Genomic DNA, 20,837 nt, shown 5'->3' on the forward strand with positions numbered 1-20,837 from the left:
CCCCTTTCTCACATCTCCCTTTCTCACATCATTCTTGTTTCTCTCCTCTTCTCACATCATTCTGTTTCCCCTTTCTCACATCATTCTGTTCTCTCCCCTTTCTCACATCATTCTGTTCTCTCCCCTTTCTCACATCATTCTGTTCTCTCCTCTTTCTCACATCATTCTGTTCTCTCCCCTTTCTCTCTTTCACCCCTCTCTCTTCTTCTGTCTCTCTCCAGTTTGCCCTGTGGGTGGATGCAGTGATATTTGTGTTCAGTCTGGAGGATGAGATCAGTTTCCAGACAGTCTACCATTACTACAGCCGCATGGCTAACTACCGAAACACTGCTGAGGTACCTCTGGTGTTGGTGGGGACGCAAGGTGAGACACACACACTGGCACGCAGAGACGTACACACATACACACACACGCGCGCGTGCGCACGCACACTGGCACACACACACACACTGGCACGCAGAGACACACACACAGTTCTATAAACAGTTCTATACACGTTCTATAAACAGTTCTATACACGTTCTATAAACATAGTTCTATAAACATAGTTCTATAAACATAGTTCTATAAACATAGTTCTATATACGTTCTATAAACATAGTTCTATAAACATAGTTCTATATACGTTCTTGCATCTTTTCTCCAGCTGTCTGAAACACCTTCCTTGGAGTGTCACTGCCACCTAACGCCTGTTTGTAATTACTACAATAAGACATGCACTTCCTCTCTATCAGCACTAGAGGGCGCCACATGCTTGACTATTTCTGTGATTGCAGATGCTATCAGCTCAGCCAATCCCCGGGTCATCGATGACACGCGAGCACGCAAGCTGTCCAATGACCTGAAGCGCTGCACCTACTATGAGACGTGTGCCACCTACGGCCTCAATGTGGAACGGGTCTTCCAGGACGGTAAGTCTACTCCACCAGAGATGTTATCGGAAACTAAGATAACCCACCTTTTGAGTTGTCTGTTCTCACTGAACAATAACTGTAGATCATGGATTCATCTTTCATTCAACACAACTTAGATACAGGAAGTAGGGAGACAGACTTATGAGAATAAAAACACATTTTAGAATGTGTTTATGCAGATGAAATGTTTCTCACAGGTTGTGTATTTGGTTTAATTTGGAGTAGCAATTATCAGCCATAAAATAGAGTTGGTCTGCTGAACCCACGACCTGTAATTCATACATCTCTATGGTGTGCAGCCAAAGCTCCTTCCTTCCTGTATGAAGACATGATGGGAAACAGTAGAGAGCTGGGAAGCAAGGTGACATTCCCCCCTGATGACGGCCGTTTGCTTGGTCTTAATCATCTGTCCATGAACTATTAAGCGATCCCTCTCACCGATTTAGCTGAAGAGAACCGCAATTACATTTTATAATACAGGGAGGGGAGCGGGCTGAGTCACAAGGTCCCTCTTATGGACAGCGGCACCCAGTCCAGCAGCACCAGCCATTCGCTGGCCATGTCACATGTTCTCAACCAGCATGGAGAAACACATAAAGCACATGTTGAGGACTGAGAGGGAGAGGATGGTTCCAGACAAATGGCTGACCTGTGACTCCAAAATACGGCTGTTCTTGGACTGCCTTTTCCATCAAGACATATGGCTGACCTTTGACACCCTTTGCCCCTGAGAAATATGACTGACCTTTGACACCCTTTCCCAGTAATAAATCTCCAGTTTCTCCATTAGTCTCCATAGGTCTGCACTCACTACTGTAAGTCTCTGGATACGAGCGCCTGATAAATGACTCGTGTCAGAATGTCTCCATGAAGCCACCATGCCCTGGTGTCCACAGTGTTATCTAGCTCGCTGCTGTTCACCATGGTCCTGTGTGGTCTATAGTAGTTTGTTGGAGGTGATGTCTTCTAGAAGAGTCTACACTATACTACTATGGTCACCCGTGTTAATACCAAGTAGGAGCCCTGCTCCAGTAAGAGTCAATCCTGAGGCTGTTCTGCTATATCACCTATATTAATCACCACGCTGTAACTCGTTAATAAAGATGTGGTGTCATCATGGGGGAGCTGGGGCGGGGCATGGGCCCAGCGAGGCTGGAATTAGTGAAATATATGGCATGCAATCAGTGGCTCATTACCAGCCCCCGATACACCAAATCATCCTCCACAAAGTCTCTCTCTGTGTCTCTCTCTCTGTGTCTCTGTGTGTGTGTGTGTCTCTCTCTGTGTGTGTGTGTGTGTCTCTCTCTGTGTGTGTGTGTGTGTGTGTGTCTCTCTGTGTGTGTGTGTGTGTGTGTGTGTGTGTGTGTGTGTGTGTCTCTGTGTGTGTGTGTGTGTGTGTGTGTGTGTGTGTGTGTGTGTGTGTGTGTGTGTGTGTGTGTGTGTGTGTGTGTGTGTCTCTGTGTATGTGTGTCTCTGTGTATGTGTGTCTCTGTGTATGTGTGTCTCTGTGTGTGTGTGTGTGTGTGTCTCTCTGTGTGTGTGTGTCTCTCTGTGTGTGTGTCTCTCTGCGTGTGTGTCTGTGTCTTTCTCTGTGTGTGTCTCTGTGTGTGTCTCTGTGTGTGTCTCTAGTCTGCTGGACTCATTGCTGTTTTATTTCCACTTGTATCACAAAATGCTATTTTCTGTAACCAAGAACGTGGATTTCGAAATGATTCATCATGAAATGAATTAAATATCTGGTAAATATGATCAAACTAAAACACTTAATGACCACTGTGGGTCCAAGTGAGAAAACGTTGTCATTACATTGACTGACCACTAGAGAGCAGTAGGTGAATACGCATGAAGACTGTTGTGATCTCTTCAGACCAGCTTTTCTGTGGAGCCCTGCTGGTGTAGATCTGAAAGTCTCTTTCAATATGACTACTGAGGCTCTGTTTTCAGACATGATCAAATGCAAGACATTTACTATAGTTTTTGCATTATGCACTTGAAATCAGACTACGTGGTGTTTCCAACCTGAATCCATCGATAGATGGTTTAAAACCCCAGAGTAAAAGAGGTCTCAGTGGATTTACAAGTCGTTTAGAAGTGGTTTGGGGTGTGAGTGAATGACAGACAGCAGCCTCCAGACTGACTGACTGACAGCAGCCTCCAGACTGACTGACTGACAGCAGCCTCCAGACTGACTGACTAACTGACAGCAGCCTCCAGACTGACTGACTAACTGACAGCAGCCTCCAGACTGACTGACTAACTGACAGCAGCCTCCAGACTGACTGACTAACTGACAGCAGCCTCCAGACTGACTGACTGACAGCAGCCTCCAGACTGACTGACTGACAGCAGCCTCCAGACTGACTGACAGACTGACAGCAGCCTCCAGACTGACTGACTGACTGACTGACAGCAGCCTCCAGACTGACTGACAGCAGCCTCCAGACTGACTGACAGCAACTTCCAGACTGACTGACTGACTGACAGCAGCCTCCAGACTGACTGACAGCAGCCTCCAGACTGACTGACTGACAGCAACTTCCAGACTGACTGACAGCAGCCTCCAGACTGACTGACAGCAGCCTCCAGACTGACTGACTGACAGCAGCCTCCAGACTGACTGACAGCAGTCTCCAGACTGACTGACAGCAGCCTCCAGACTGACTGACAGCAGCCTCCAGACTGACTGGCTGACAGCAGCCTCCAGACCGACTGACAGCAGCCTCCAGACTGACTGACAGACTGACAGCAGCCTCCAGACTGGCTGACAGCAGCCTCCAGACTGACTGGCTGACAGCAGCCTCCAGACCGACTGACAGCAGCCTCCAGACTGACTGGCTGACAGCAGCCTCCAGACCGACTGACAGCAGCCTCCAGACCGACTGACAGCAGCCTCCAGACTGACTGACAGACTGACAGCAGCCTCCAGACTGACTGACAGCAGCCTCCAGACTGACTGGCTGACAGCAGCCTCCAGACCGACTGACAGCAGCCTCCAGACTGACTGGCTGACAGCAGCCTCCAGACTGACTGACTGACAGCAGCCTCCAGACCGACTGACAGCAGCCTCCAGACCGACTGACAGCAGCCTCCAGACTGACTGACAGACTGACAGCAGCCTCCAGACTGACTGACTGACTGACAGCAGCCTCCAGACTGACTGACAGCAGCCTCCAGACTGACTGACAGCAGCCTCCAGACTGACTGACTGACTGACAGCAGCCTCCAGAATGACTGACTGACTGACTGACAGCAGCCTCCAGACTGACTGACTGACAGCAGCCTCCAGAATGACTGACTGACTGACTGACTGACTGACAGCAGCCTCCAGACTGACTGACTGACTGACAGCAGCCTCCAGAATGACTGACTGACTGACTGACTGACTGACAGCAGCCTCCAGACTGACTGACTGACTGACAGCAGCCTCCAGAATGACTGACTGACTGACTGACAGCAGCCTCCAGACTGACTGACTGACTGACTGACTGACTGACAGCAGCCTCCAGACTGACTGACTGACTGACAGCAGCCTCCAGACTGACTGACTGACAGCAGCCTCCAGACTGACTGACTGACAGCAGCCTCCAGACAGACTGACTGACTGACAGCAGCCTCCAGACTGACTGACTGACAGCAGCCTCCAGACTGACTGACTGACAGCAGCCTCCAGACTGACAGACTGACAGCAGCCTCCAGATCTATTCCTACTCCAGGGAAATCAGCTCGATCTGAAGATGTTTAGTTGACTTATTCTCTCTATGGGAACCCCGGCCCTGCAGCACACACTTCTCTGGGATTTGATGAGGTGTGTGTGTGTGTGTGTGCGTGCGTGTGTGTGTGTGCGTGCGTGCGTGCGTTAGTTTATGTACAGTGAGATAATTGTAACAGCCCTCTGTTTTGGTGAGTGCAGCAGATGCAGCCGGCTCTAGATAGATACCATCCCAGTGTCAACTTGGCCATATACACGGGGTACCAGTACTGAGTCAATGATAACTTGGCCATATACACGGGGTACCAGTACTGAGTCAATGATAACTTGGCCATATACACGGGGTACCAGTACTGAGTCAATGATAACTTGGCCATATACACGGGGTACCAGTACTGAGTGAATGATAACTTGGCCATATACACGGGGTACCAGTACTGAGTCAATGATAACTAGGTTATATACACGGGGTACCAGTACTGAGTCAATGATAACTTGGCCATATACACGGGGTACCAGTACGGAGTCAATGATAACTTGGCCATATACACGGGGTACCAGTACGGAGTCAATGATAACTTGGCCATATACACGGGGCACCAGTACTGAGTCAATGATAACTTGGCCTTATACAGGGGGTACCAGTACTGGGTCAATGATAACGTGGCCATATACAGGGGGGGTACCAGTACTGAGTCAATGATAACTTGGCCATATACAGGGAGTACCAGTACTGAGTCAATGATAACTTGGCCATATACAGGGGGTACCAGTACTGAGTCAATGATAACTTGGCCATATACACGGGGTACCAGTAGGGAGCCAATGTGCAGAAGTACGAGGTAATTGAGGTAGATATGTACATAAAGGTAGAGATAAGTGACTAGACAACAGGATAGATCATAAACAGTAACATCAGTGTAAGTGAGTCAAGAGATTAGTGCAAAAAGGGTCAGTGCAGATAGTCCAGGTAGCAATTGGTTAACTATTTAACTAACTGTTTAGCAGTCTTATGGCTTAAGGGTACACGCTGTTCAGGGTCCTGTTGGTTCCAGACTTGGTGCTCCAGTACCGCTTGCTGTGCGGTAGCAGAGAGAACAGTCTATGACTTGGGTGGCTGGAGTCTTTGGTTATTTTTATAGAGGTCCTGGATAGCAGGGAGCTCGGTCACAGTGATGCACTGGGCTGTTCTCACAACCCTCTGTAGCGCCTTGTGGTCGGATGCAGAGCGGTTTCCATAACAAGCGGCGATGCAGCCAGTCGAGATGCTCTCAGTGGTGCAGCTGTAGATCTGAGGACCCATGCAGAATCTTTTCAGCCCCCTGAACGGGGAGGCACTGTTTCCTCGACTGTTTTGGTGTGTGTGGAACATGTTAATTCCTTAGTGATGTGGACACGAGGAACTTGAAGCTCTCCACCTGCTCCCCGTGTATGTGAATGGTGGCGTGCTCGGCCCTCTGTTTCCTGTAGGCCCCGATCAGCTCTTTTGTCTTGCTGACGTTGAGGGACACGTTGTTGTCCTGGCACCACACTGCCAGGTCAATGACCTCCTCCCTGTAGGTCGTCTCATCGTGGTCAGGCCTACTGCCGTCGTGTCGTCGGCAGACTTAATGATGGCGTTGGAGTCGTGCGCGGCCTCGTAGTTGTCGGTGTGTAAATCCGATGTGTGCTGCTGACCCAGGAGGGAGCTTTAGAGACTCAATACCCTGCTATTATCCTGTTAGTTGTTACACTGCTGGTGAAGCCTAATCTACTGTCATTCTCAGGGTGTGAGTGTGGGCGTGTCTCTCAGGGTGTGAGTGTGGGCGTGTCTCACAGCCAAGTCATCTGTGGTAAATGAATGCCAAGAAAAAAAAGTCTAAAATCCTTATTAGTGACATTGTCTCCTTTTTCATTTAATTATCCTCAAATAATCACGCCTTTTAGAATGATCCACTACAGTGGAATTCATTGATGAGTACCAAAATGATTATGTTAATGTTTTGTGCCACAGCCGCGCCTTGGCAGCAGTTTTCTGCCCAGAGGTGTGTGTGTATCTCTCTCTGTGTGTGTGTGTGTGTGTGTGTGTGTGTGTGTGCGCCAAGTACATGTATGCACACATACACACGCTTGAGTTTGCCTGAATTAGCCTCCCTTCCCTCTTGCATCCAAGCTGCACATTTGCCATAATTACTACTTTACATGACCTTAATTTGGAGACGGAGGACTGTAGTAATGACGATGTGTGGCGGGGGCTCTCTGCCTCTCTGCCTTCCTTAGAGGAGGATGTGGTTAAGATGCTCAACAAAAATAATTGGTCCGAGGCGATCGTATGATCCCCCCCACCCCCACACTAATTCTCCTGTAATAGAGGACCAATAGCATCATCTCTAGTCATGTACCTCCTGTGTTCTCATCTACTCACGGTCTCTGAATGTATCTCAGACTCCATTTTGTTGTATAAAAGGTGACCTTTTGATTGTGGAGCGTATTGGCCTGACTGTAGGACTTGGTGCTCATACTCTATTCTCTCTCTCTCACTCACTCTCTCTCTCACACACACACACACACACACACACACACACACACACACACTGTTGGAGCCCGTTATGTCTGCTCCGAGCCCTGTGGTGTGTTTGTAGTGTGGTCCAGATAGCTGTGTCTATATTAAGGTGCTGGGTTCAATTCCCTCACATCATGTGCTTTGGATGAAAGGAACTGTGGATTTTTGTTATGATGGTGAAGATTACTGTTCTTTTAATATTAGTATTGTTTTTAGTATAATTCTGACTGTGTTTTATTTGCTGGTGTACGGCATCGCATAGAGAAACAGGTCTGTTTAGAATGACATTATTTATCTGACTTTCACCATTCAGTCGTTCTGCAGATAAATGGCGTTTTAAATCACAGATGATAAATGAAGGTGTTGTAGATTTAGCCCGTCTCCCTTAATTCATCGCCAGGGGAATAGTGAAGCAGACAGTTGAAAATGAAGCTGCAATTTATTCAACAGGAATCATTCCTCAACACGTTTTGTGTATTGATCTTTGCAGTCCGTGATCTCACTTTAACTATGGATCGATTTCTGTTAGACATACGATATGTATACCATCATTTACTCATGCTACATATGTTCATTATGAACCACATGCTACATACGTTCATTATGAACCACATGCTACATACGTTCATTATGAACCACATGCTACATACGTTCATTATGAACCACATGCTACATACGTTCATTATGAACCACATGCTACATACGTTCATTATGAACCACATGCTACATACGTTCATTATGAACCACATGCTGCATACGTTCATTATGAACCACATGCTACATACGTTCATTATGAACCACATGCTACATACGTTCATTATGAACCACATGCTACATACGTTCATTATGAACCACATGCTACATACGTTCATTATGAACCACATGCTGCATACGTTCATTATGAACCACATGCTGCATACGTTCATTATGAACCACATGCTACATACGTTCATTATGAACCACATGCTACATACGTTCATTATGAACCACATGCTACATACGTTCATTATGAACCACATGCTACATACGTTCATTATGAACCACATGCTACATACGTTCATTATGAACCACATGCTACATACGTTCATTATGAACCACATGCTACATACGTTCATTATGAACCACATGCTACATACGTTCATTATGAACCACATGCTACATCACGTTCATTATGAACCACATGCTACATACGTTCATTATGAACCACATGCTGCATACGTTCATTATGAACCACATGCTGCATACGTTCATTATGAACCACATGCTGCATACGTTCATTATGAACCACATGCTGCATACGTTCATTATGAACCACATGCTACATACGTTCATTATGAACCACATGCTGCATACGTTCATTATGAACCACATGCTGCATACGTTCATTATGAACCACATGCTACATACGTTCATTATGAACCACATGCTACATACGTTCATTATGAACCACATGCTACATACGTTCATTATGAACCACATGCTGCATACGTTCATTATGAACCACATGCTGCATACGTTCATTATGAACCACATGCTGCATACGTTCATTATGAACCACATGCTACATACGTTCATTATGAACCACATGCTACATACGTTCATTATGAACCACATGCTGCATACGTTCATTATGAACCACATGCTGCATACGTTCATTATGAACCACATGCTGCATACGTTCATTATGAACCACATGCTGCATACGTTCATTATGAACCACATGCTGCATACGTTCATTATGAACCACATGCCATACGTTCATTATGAACCACATGCTACATACGTTCATTATGAACCACATGTAATACAATGAGTTCATTATGAACCAATGCTCATATCAAAGTTGTAACAGTAATGTGTGAATCGCCATGCCATGAGTTGTAATGTTGAACAAGGATACAATGCACTAATTTGACATGGTTCCAATGGGACTTTATGGAAATTCAAAGTAACAGTAAAATAATGCCAATGAGTCTTGTTTTAAATCAAATAAAACAGATACAATGAGTTGTAATGTGTGAACAAGGATACAATGAGTTGTAATGTGTGAACAAGGATACAATGAGTTGTAATGTGTGAACAAGGATACAATGAGTTGTAATGTGTGAACAAGGATACAATGAGTTGTAATGTGTGAACAAGGATACAATGAGTGGTAATGTGTGAACAAGGATACAATGAGTTGTAATGTGTGAACAAGGATACAATGAGTTGTAATGTGTGAACAAGGATACAATGAGTGGTAATGTGTGAACAAGGATACAATGAGTTGTAATGTGTGAACAAGGATACAATGAGTTGTAATGTGTGAACAGGGATAAAATACATGATCCTGTTGCATGAGTGATCAGAACATTTACCATTAAAATAATTGGCACAGATACACAGTCATCTACATGCATTAGATTTATGTGATGGGGGAGGGGCAAATGAAGCGGATTCGTTTGTTTTGGCAGGGTGCTGTGTGTGTGTGTGTGTGTGTGTGTGCGTGCTAGCTGTGTAGCGGTCCTGTCACTATGCTTTCGTGGTTCAGCGTTTTTGTGGGGTCAGAGGTTCTCATGGTAGAACCACACGACAGGGGTGTGTTAATGTGTACAGTGCAGAAGGTATTCATATCCCTTGACTTATTCCACCTTTTGTTAGAGCCTGAATTCAGCATTTTATAAAAAAACATTTTTTTTCCCCTCACCCATCTACACACAATACCCCATAATTCAGTGGTTGTAAAGATGGGGAGAGGTCTAGCTGTAATAAAGAGATGCTCTGCTTTTTTGACACAACACTCCAAAAAGCAAGTTCTGCAGGCTCGAGTTTTGTCTAGTCTTGATTATTGTCCAGTTGTGTGGTCCAGTGCTGCAAGGAAAGACCTAGTTGAGCTGCATCTGGCCCAGAATAGAGCGGTACGTTGTGCTCTTCATTGTAATGAAAGGGCTGATATAAATACTATGCTGCCAGTCTCTCTTGGCTAAAGGCAGAGGAGAGACTGACTACATCACTTCTTATTTTTATTAGAAACATTATTGTGTTGAAAATCCCAAATTGTTTGCATAGTCAACTTACACACAGCTCTGACACACACACTTACCCCACCAGACATGCCACAGTATTATATAGAGCCCTTATTGCATGGAACTTCCTTCCATCTCATACTTCTCATATAAACAGCAAACCTGGTTTAAAAAAACAGATAAAGCAACACCTCACGGCACAGCGCCTCTCCCCTATTGGACCTAGATAGTTTGGGCGTATGCATTGATATGTAGGCTACGTGTGCCTTTTTAAAAATGTATGTCGTTCTGTCCTTGAGCTGTTCTTGTCTAATGATGTTCTGTATTATGTCATTCTGTATCATGTTGTGTGTTGGACCCCAGGAAGAGCTGCGGCTTTAACAACAGCTAACGGGGATCCTAATAAAATACCACATAATGACGACGTAAAAACATTGAAAATGAAAAACACATCTCATTTACTTAAGTATTCACCCTCCTGAGTCAACACTTCGGCAGCATTTATAGCTGTGAGTCTTTCTGGGTAAGTCTAAGAGCTTTCCACACCTGGATTGTAAAACATTTGCCCATTTTTATTATTTTCAAAATTCTTCAAGCTCTGTCAAATTGGTTGATGGTCATTGCTAGACAACCATTTTCAGGTCTTGTCATAGATTTTTCAAGTAGATTCAAGTCAAAACTGTTACTCGCCCACTCAGGAACATTCACTGTCTTCTTGGTAAGAAACGCGTGTAGATTTGTCCTTGTGTTTTAGGTTATTGTCCTGCTGAAAGGTGAATTCATCTCCCAGTGTCTGGTGGAAAGCAGATTGAATCACGTTTTCCTCTATGATTTTGCCTGTGCTTAGCTCCATTTATTTTTTTATCCTGAAAAACCCATTCCTTACAACAATTACAAGCATACCCTTAACATGATGCAGCCACCACTATGCTTGAAAATATGCAGAGTGGTACTCAGTAATGTGTTGTAATGGATTTTCCCCAAACATAACACTTTGTATTTAGGACAAAAAGTGAATTTCTTTGCCACATTTTTGCAGTATTACTTTAGTGCCTTGTTGCAAACAGGATGCATGTTTTAGAATATTTGTATTCTGTACCAGCTTCCTCCTTTTCACTCTGTCATTTAGTTTGATATTGTGGAGTAACTATAATGTTGTGTATCCATCCTCAGTTTTTTCCTATCATAGCCATTAAACTCTGTAACTGTTTTGGCCTCATGGTGAAATCCCTGAGCGGTTTCCTTCCTCTCTGGCAGCTGAGTTAGGAAGGACGCCTGTATCTTTGTAGTGACTGGGTGTGTTGATACACCTTCCAAGGTGTAATTAATAACTTCATGCTCAAAGGGATATGTCTGCTTTTTGTTGTTGTTCTACCAATAGGTGCACTTCTCTACAAGGCATTAGAAAACCTCCCTGTTGTTTGTGGTTGAATCTGTGTTTGAAATGCACTGCTTGCCTGAGGAACCTTACAGATATTTGTATGTGTGGTTTACAGAGATGAGGTAGTCATTAAAACATCATGTTAAACACTATTACACACAGAGAGTCCATGCAACTTCCTACGTGACTTGTTAAGCACTTCTCCTCTTGAAGTTATTTAGGCCTGCCGTAACAATGGAGTTGAATACTTATAGACATTTCAGCTTTTCATTTAAAAAACAGAATTCCACTTTAACATTATGGGGTATTGTGTGTAGGCCAGTGACCACAAAATATAAATGTCATCCATTTAAATTCAGGCTGTAACTCAACCAAATGTGGAGAAAGACGAGGGGTTTGAATACTTCCTGATGGCCCTGTACTTGTCTATGACACAAAGCATCACAGGTCATTATGTGTATCAAGTCAGGGGCTTTGGCCTGGGCAGGCTGGGGGTCTGGGGGCCTGGGCAGGCTGTCTGTCTGGGGGCCTGGGCAGGCTGTCTGTCTGGGGTCTGGGCAGGCTGTCTGTCTGGGGTCTGGGCAGGCTGTCTGTCTGAGGGCCTGGGCAGGCTGTCTGTCTGAGGGCCTGGGCAGGCTGTCTGTCTGGGGGCCTGGGCAGGCTGTCTGTCTGGGCAGGCTGTCTGTCTGAGGGCCTGGGCAAGCTGTCTGTCTGGGCAGGCTGTCTGTCTGGGGGCCTGGGCAGGCTGTCTGTCTGAGGGCCTGGGCAGGCTGTCTGTCTGAGGACCTGGGCAGGCTGTCTGTCTGGGCAGGCTGTCTGTCTGAGGGATGGGGTGTGATGGGGGTGGTGTTCTATGGGAAGGGGATGTAGCGGGGGTGACAGGGATCCTGACAGCGCCCTGGCCCCTCGTCCATCAGCTCGCTAATTTAATTATCCTAATTACGATCGCCATGGCAAGTCGCGCGCACCGCTGCAGCCGCCCCCGTGTCAGAGCCGGGACCCAGTGCTTCGTTAGCACACACTAACGAGCTGAGAAGCCTCCTTGTCCTCTTGCTGGAACACACACACACAGAAGGATTCACACACATACTCACGCGCTCCAGGGACACTGATTTACGGTATTGTCACTGTCGTATACCTTCTATTGCTGTAATTAGCTACTGTGTTATAATGGACACAGTCAGGACTCTAATGCCCCTGTATTTCACCAAGTCTAGAAGTTCTGAATCCAGTCATTGCAGATCAACCCTAGAGAACTAGGAAATCAGTCAACTTGTTGATGAAACCGCGCATGGTGTAGGTGATTTACGACAACCAGGCCAAATGTACTGGCTTCTGTGGGGCAAAGTAGATCCTATCACCTCTATACCCGTATCTCTGAATGACATTCACACTGGTGTTCATCTCTGCTGCCCTCTTTAAAGTGGAACTGCCAGCATTTTAGCGGTTCTATAATAATATAGAGTGGGAAGGCGGCAGTGCGTTTGGACTGCGTGTTTACAGGCCAACTTATTCTGCAAAAGACAACATACTTTACAGTCTTACTGATCAAGTAACCATGAAACGGTAGACTCTGTCTCCCTCAGTTATACAACAAGATCAACAACTAATGCTAGCCAGAGCGAAATCTAACCAAGAAACATTAGATGAACCCTCAAACTTTTTCAGCTTGTTGGCCTTCAAATTTCCACTGATCAACAATGGGGAATAGCCTCCTCGTCCTTCTGCAGCTTGCCTGCCATGCTGCATGCTTGTCCCAACCAAGCACCCAAACATAACTGGCTAAAGTTGGCTAGCTACTTCCAGACACAAATGAGAGAACACCTCACTCTGACCATTTTACTTGCCGTAGCAGAGCTGGTTAGGCTGTTTACATGTTATCTAGCGAGTTCTTGACTAACTATTAATTTTTTGGCCCCTACGTTTACTGACACCAGTCATATTCAGCAGGTGTTGTGCGTTCGTAAATTCATCAGTTATTCTGCGCTCTGACACACTAAGACGAGATTGCGGAGTAGTTAGCCAGAGTGAATTTGCGAATGTAAGATCTATGCTAACTGTATAACAGTCGTTAAAGTTCTTGCTAGCTAACCAAATGACTCCTGCATCTCTAGCTGTGTATAGCCACTGAAAAATAGACAGTCACTCACCCACTCCTCCAATGACATGTCATCGTCCTAGCAGCTAGCTAGCTAACGTTAGGCTCTGTGTTTTTAGCCTGCTACATAAATAGATACGCTAGCCTATTAGCAACGTTATGACTGACTGATCATCGCCCTTCTTAGTTTGATCTTATTGACATTCACAGCCTTAGTTACATTCATTTGTTTTTGTCAAGAAATGTATTGGTGAATTATATCAATCATTCATTGAACTGCATCCATCTATTCTGCCAACAATGCCTTAGTGTACGTCATGGAATGTTGAGTCACATAGAACATATTTTTAAAACCTCTTATAAAGTTGGTTTTGCAGCATAAACTGGGAATTTTATGTTTTTGACTGATATTATGATTGTCTGTTTCATATCTGCATATCTGTCAGTTCCACTTTAACCCAGTGTATTCACATGTACGCTAGTTACCATGGCAACACACATAGCCATTGTTTCCAAAATTCCGACCGAATATCTTTCTCATCTGTGGAAACAGAAGGGGCTATGTTCCTAGGTCCTCACACAGAGAGAAATGAGTGTCTGTCAAGATGAGGGTGGTTATTAAGACAAATTAGCTGTGGATTGTTTTGATAACAAATCTAAGGGCCTGTCGGAGTAGATCAGTGTTTCCCCTGGCCTGGCGGCACAGCAGGCGCCCTGCTAACAGTCGACGAAGACAGACATGAGGCGCTGCAGCAGTACACAACACTATCCATGTGTGACCGTACGTAGCTCTTGTGGGGCCTCTGTGTCTGTATGTCAATGTGAGGCCCTTATTTTGGTTGACGTGGGCCTCATCTGCGATGTGGGCCCCTGGCAGAGAGAGGGAGAGAAAAGATAGTGAGTAAGAGGGCAGGTCTAATGGAGGATGGTCTAATTACTGGGTTATAAGTGAGGTACAATAGTGACCTTTTCCCCAGTGGATCCCTGGCAGGCGCCACACACACACACACACACACACACACACACACACACACACACACACACACACACACACACACACACACACACACACACACACACACACACACACACACGGCAGGCCATAGCTAGCGCCTCATTATCTGACACGTTAGCTCCTTCTGACTCATTAGTTAATATTTATAGCAGGCCTGCACTAACCACCCTGACCGCACCCTCACCACCACTTTCTTCCTCTCTATCTCTCTCTCGCTTTCTGTGTGTCTGTCCCTCTCTTTTTTCACACTCTGTCCAGTTGGGTGTTGGAGGGAAAAGGTTAGCCGTCGCACCACCTCAGCCTGTTCGCGCTCTCCCCCCTCAGCCTGTTAGCTCTCTCTCTCCCCCCTCCGCCTGTTAGCGCTCTCTCTCCTCCCTCAGCCTGTTAGCGCTCTCTCTCCCCCCTCAGCCTGTTAGCTCTCTCTCTCCCCCTCAGCCTGTTAGCGCTCTCTCTCCTCCCTCAGCCTGTTAGCGCTCTCTCTCCCCCCTCCGCCTGTTAGCGCTCTCTCTCCCCCTCAGCCTGTTAGCGCTCTCTCTCCCCCTCAGCCTGTTAGCGCTCTCTCTCCCCCTCAGCCTGTTAGCTCTCTCTCTCCCCCCTCAGCCTGTTAGCGCTCTCTCCCCCTCAGCCTGTTAGCCAGCCTGTTAGCGCTCCTCTCCCCCCTCAGCCTGTTAGCGCTCTCTCTCCCCCTCAGCCTGTTAGCGCTCTCTCCCCCTCAGCCTGTTAGCGCTCTCTCTCCCCCTCAGCCTGTTAGCGCTCTCTCTCCCCCTCAGCCTGTTAGCGCTCTCTCTCCCCCTCAGCCTGTTAGCGCTCTCTCTCCCCCTCAGCCTGTTAGCGCTCTCTCTCCCCCTCAGCCTGTTGCCCTCTCTCTCCCCCTCAGCCTGTTAGCGCTCTTCTCCCCCTCAGCCTGTTAGCGCTCTCTCTCCCCCTCAGCCTGTTAGCGCTCTCTCTCCCCCTCAGCCTGTTAGCGCTCTCTCTCCCCCTCAGCCTGTTAGCGCTCTCTCTCAGCCCCCCTCCCCCTCAGCCTGTTAGCGCTCTCTCTCCCCCTCAGCCTGTTAGCGCTCTCTCTCCCCCTCAGCCTGTTAGCGCTCTCTCTCCCCCTCAGCCTGTTAGCGCTCTCTCTCCCCCCTCAGCCTGTTAGCGCTCTCTCTCCCCCTCAGCCTGTTAGCGCTCTCTCTCCCCCCTCAGCCTGTTAGCGCTCTCTCTCCCCCTCAGCCTGTTAGCGCTCTCTCTCCCCCTCAGCCTGTTAGCGCTCTCTCTCCCCCTCAGCCTGTTAGCGCTCTCTCTCCCCCTCAGCCTGTTAGCGCTCTCTCTCCCCCTCAGCCTGTTAGCGCTCTCTCTCCCCCTCAGCCTGTTAGCGCTCTCTCTCCCCCTCAGCCTGTTAGCGCTCTCTCTCCCCCTCAGCCTGTTAGCGCTCTCTCTCCCCCTCAGCCTGTTAGCGCTCTCTCTCCCCCTCAGCCTGTTAGCGCTCTCTCTCCCCCCTCAGCCTGTTAGCGCTCTCTCTCCCCCTCAGCCTGTTAGCGCTCTCTCTCCCCCCTCAGCCTGTTAGCGCTCTCTCTCCCCCCTCAGCCTGTTAGCGCTCTCTCTCCCCCTCAGCCTGTTAGCGCTCTCTCTCCCCCTCAGCCTGTTAGCGCTCTCTCTCTCTCCCCCTCAGCCTGTTAGCGCTCTCTCTCCCCCTCAGCCTGTTAGCGCTCTCTCTCCCCCTCAGCCTGTTAGCGCTCTCTCTCCCCCTCAGCCTGTTAGCGCTCTCTCTCCCCCTCAGCCTGTTAGCGCTCTCTCTCTCCCCCTCAGCCTGTTAGCGCTCTCTCTCCCCCTCAGCCTGTTAGCGCTCTCTCTCCCCCTCAGCCTGTTAGCGCTCTCTCTCCCCCTCAGCCTGTTAGCGCTCTCTCTCTCCCCCCTCAGCCTGTTAGCGCTCTCTCCCCCTCAGCCTGTTAGCGCTCTCTCTCCCCCCTCGGTGTATTTCACACAAAATCATAATGCACAATTGGTAAACAAACTATTTGACCTGTACCAGAGCACCAAGTCTAGGCCCTAAAAGTCTCCAAAACAGCTGCTACCCCCAAGCCATTAGACTGCTAAACAGTTATTCAAATGGCTACCTGGACTATTTACATTGACCCCTTTTTTTTTTTTTACTCTGCTGCTACTCACTATGTTATTATCTATGGCAGTGTAGCCTAGTGGTTAGAGCATTGGACTAGTAACCGAAAGGTTGCAAGTTCAAATCCCCGAGCTGACAAGGTACAAAATCTGTTGTTCTGCCCCTGAACAGGCAGTTAACCCAGTGTTCCTAGGCCGTCATTGAAAATAAGAATTTGTTCTTAACTGACTTGCCTAGTAAAATAAAGGTAAAATTAAAAAATTAAAAAATGCATAGTCACTTTACCCCTACATATACATATTACCTCAATTGCCTCGTCTAACCAGTACCTCCGCACTTTGACTCGTTACCAGTACCCCCTGTATATAGCCTCGCTATTGTTATTTTTTATGACAAATACAATTTTAATTTAATAAAAAATGTTTAAACGAATGACAACAGTGTAGAGCAGTGTTTCTCAAACTAGGGATCTGAACCAAATTTTGCTTAGTTCATAGAACCGGGGTTACATCAGTAACCTCCGGCAACCACTAGATGTGGTTGTAATAAACAGAGCGGTTTCTGTTTTCTCCTTACAAATGTGGCTCTATCCTTTTGAAAGGTTTAAGCTCCAAAATGTTATGACCCCATCACTGAAAGATCAGACTCTCAGGAACACGGATGTGTCTCCTGTTACCCTCTACGGTACCCACAAGCCTCATTAGATCAGAGTGGACAAAACCAGGCATTAAATCTACTGTCTCAGCTACTGTCTCAGCTACTGTCTCAGCTACTGTCTCGGCTACTGTCTCTGTCTCGGCTACTGTCTCTACTGTCTCTACTGTCTCGGCTACTGTCTCAGCTACTGTCTCAGCTACTGTCTCAGCTACTGTCTCAGCTACTGTCAGACTGGTTTGTAATAGACTCTCATAGCCCCAATTTAAAAGTAAACATTGGCTGTTTTTTACGTGGTGATGTCGTTAAAATCATTTGTTTAAAATGGTGAACCCCTGGTGTAGACTATATAAACATACTTATGATGCCTGGCTGACTGACTGGTGTTAAAATGCATTGAGTTACCTGGTCTGTAGCAGTTAGCTCTGGGCTCTCCTCTCCCCCAGTCTGCCTGGTCTGTAGCCGTTAGCTCTGGGCTCTCCTCTCCTCCAGTCTGCCTGGTCTGAAGCAGTTCGCTCTGGGCTCTCCTCTCCTCCAGTCTGCCTGGTCTGTAGCAGTTAGCTCTGGGCTCTCCTCTCCTCCAGTCTGCCTGGTCTGTAGCAGTTAGCTCTGGGCCCTCCTCTCCTCCAGTCTGCCTGGTCTGTAGCCGTTAGCTCTGGGCTCTCCTCTCCCCCAGTCTGCCTGGTCTGTAGCAGTTAGCTCTGGGCTCTCCTCTCCTCCAGTCTGCCTGGTCTGTAGCAGTTAGCTCTGGGCTCTCCTCTCCCCAGTCTGCCTGGTCTGTAGCCGTTAGCTCTGGGCTCTCCTCTCCTCCAGTCTGCCTGGTCTGAAGCAGTTCGCTCTGGGCTCTCCTCTCCTCCAGTCTGCCTGGTCTGTAGCAGTTAGCTCTGGGCTCTCCTCTCCTCTCAGTCTGCCTGGTCTGTAGCAGTTAGCTCTAGCAGTTAGCTCTCTCTCCTCTCCCCCAGTCTGCCTGGTCTGTAGCAGTTAGCTCTGGGCTCTCCTCTCCTCCAGTCTGCCTGGTCTGTAGCAGTTAGCTCTGGGCTCTCCTCTCCTCCAGTTTGCCTGGTCTGTAGCAGTTAGCTCTGGGCTCTCCTCTCCCCCAGCCTGCCTGGTCTGTAGCAGTTAGCTCTGGGCTCTCCTCTCCTCCACTCTGCCTGGTCTGTAGCAGTTAGCTCTGGGCTCTCCTCTCCTCCAGTCTGCCTGATCTGTAGCAGTTAGCTCTGGGCTCTCCTGTCCTCCAGTCTGCCTGGTCTGTAGCAGTTAGCTCTGGGCCCTCCTCTCCTCCAGTCTGCCATAAATCTGATCAGAGGGGAGATGTTTCCATTAGAATAAATGGCAGCCTCTCAGAGGAGAAGTAAGATTGATGGTTAAAGTTAAATGGTATTAGCCGTGCAGTTTAAATATTTAACCCAGCCTTATCATAACTGTTCTTAACACTTAAAGTAATATACAGCCCAGGCCTGGCTGTGTGTGTGGACCTGTATCACATATATCTTCTACAGATCAGCTCCGTCTAGTCTACTTCACTGTTGTCCAATGGCTGGCTGTTATCCACAGAGGTCTTATAAAGACAGAGTTATTTCAGGTTGTGTTCAGGGTTGTCAGGTAATTCATTGTGTTTCAATATTGTGATATGATTTCAAACCATCTCTACTGCATGGAAAGAAGATTTTGGGCATATGCCGGGATCTCCGGTTATCGGTTTTGATTGAACAATTGGCTCTGCATTTTACCAGTGTTTGACTACCAGGTTCACGCGATTGAACTGGGGACTGAGTTTTACCACAGAGGCGCAGAGGTTTACTGTAGTGTTTAACCACAGAGAGAGCAGGTCTAGTTGTACTGTAGTGTTTAACCACAGAGAGAGCAGGTCTAGTTTTACTGTAGTGTTTAACCACAGAGAGAGCAGGTCTAGTTTTACTGTAGTGTTTAACCACAGAGAGCAGGTCTAGTTTTACTGTAGTGTTTAACCACAGAGAGAGCAGGTCTAGTTTTACTGTAGTGTTTAACCACAGAGAGCAGGTCTAGTTTTACTGTAGTGTTTAACCACAGAGAGCAGGTCTAGTTTTACTGTAGTGTTTAACCACAGAGAGCAGGTCTAGTTTTACTGTAGTGTTTAACCACAGAGAGCAGGTCTAGTTTTACTGTAGTGTTTAACCACAGAGAGCAGGTCTAGTTTTACTGTAGTGTTTAACCACAGAGAGCAGGTCTAGTTTTACTGTAGTGTTTAACCACAGAGAGCAGGTCTAAGTTTTACTGTAGTGTTTAACCACAGAGAGCAGGTCTAGTTTTACTGTAGTGTTTAACCACAGAGAGAGCAGGTCTAGTTGTACTGTAGTGTTTAACCACAGAGAGAGCAGGTCTAATTTTACTGTAGTGTTTAACCACAGAGGGCAGGTCTAGTTGTACTGTAGTGTTTAACCACAGAGAGCAGGTCTAGTTGTACTGTAGTGTTTAACCACAGAGAGAGCAGGTCTAGTTGTACTGTAGTGTTTAACCACAGAGAGCAGGTCTCTCCTCCTGCCCTTGGCACGGCCTTCTCACCTGAAGGTAAATGTTTATGACTGGCTCCTCATTAAAACAGAGGCCATTAATGGGCCCAATTAAAACAATGGTTTGATCTCACACCAAATGAAACCCGGCCCTGTTTATTGGGGCTGGGGATAATGGAATCTGAGACTGAGGGAAGAAGGATGTGGTGTTAACCCTGTCCTGCCCAAACTAGATGGCTACAATGTGATCATCTCTGATAACTTGTCTCTTGATTCTTAACATATATAAGTCCTTGGAAGGAGGATATATTCACGGACATGTTTGTCATTTGGGAGGGATCTTTACTCGTACTGCCATGCAGCTTTGTACCCATTTCCAGAAGGTTCAACTCACTCAATAAAACAGTTCAACTTGGAGAATAGAAGTCTATGAAGTTGCATTTTCTAGTTGTTAGAGTTTGTAAAGGGAGCATCCCCCTCCATCTGAGAGATGTATATTTGAACAGCTGAACTCCTACGAGGCCCCTCCCCCTACCCTCCAGGGGGCCAGATCAATGGCCTCAATCACCACGGAGATGACGGAACGTTTGAATATCCCTCCCTGATTGGGCCAGAGCGCTGGGCCTGGGGATCGATAGGAGGCAGCTGAGCACCCATTGATTGGCATTGCCCTTTTCAATAACACTGATAGCCCGGTCTCTCTCCTCTCTCTCTCTCCTGTATAATAATTGTGAAATAATCACTGGAGCTATTAGCAGGTAAGGGGTGTGTGTGTGGAAGGCGGACAGGGGTCTGCTGTGGACCAGATAGATAGGAGATTCACAGACAGGGCTGCTGGAGCTGCCTGCGTCAGCATTATGAGGAATAATGGACTGTTCTGGTCTGAACCATTAGCTAGTGTTCTCTCTCTCTCTTCTCTCTCCATTTCT

General features: G+C 47.1%; 1 protein-coding gene across 3 annotated transcripts in view; it reads left to right on the top strand.

Moving 5' to 3' along the window:
• Positions 1-224: 224 nt before the first annotated feature.
• Positions 225-20,837, top strand: part of LOC135529386 (arf-GAP with GTPase, ANK repeat and PH domain-containing protein 1) — a 122,190-nt gene continuing 101,577 nt past the window's right edge. For all 3 annotated transcript variants that reach the window (XM_064958158.1, XM_064958160.1, XM_064958159.1), the window contains exons 1-2: positions 225-363; positions 777-911. In XM_064958158.1, the coding sequence (XP_064814230.1) occupies positions 309-363; positions 777-911 (190 nt within the window). In that variant the 5' untranslated portion in view covers positions 225-308. The remainder of the gene's footprint in view (positions 364-776; positions 912-20,837) is intronic.

This window comes from Oncorhynchus masou, unplaced genomic scaffold (genome assembly GCF_036934945.1).
Source record: "Oncorhynchus masou masou isolate Uvic2021 unplaced genomic scaffold, UVic_Omas_1.1 unplaced_scaffold_1152, whole genome shotgun sequence".
Classification (NCBI taxonomy): Eukaryota; Metazoa; Chordata; class Actinopteri; order Salmoniformes; family Salmonidae; genus Oncorhynchus; species Oncorhynchus masou.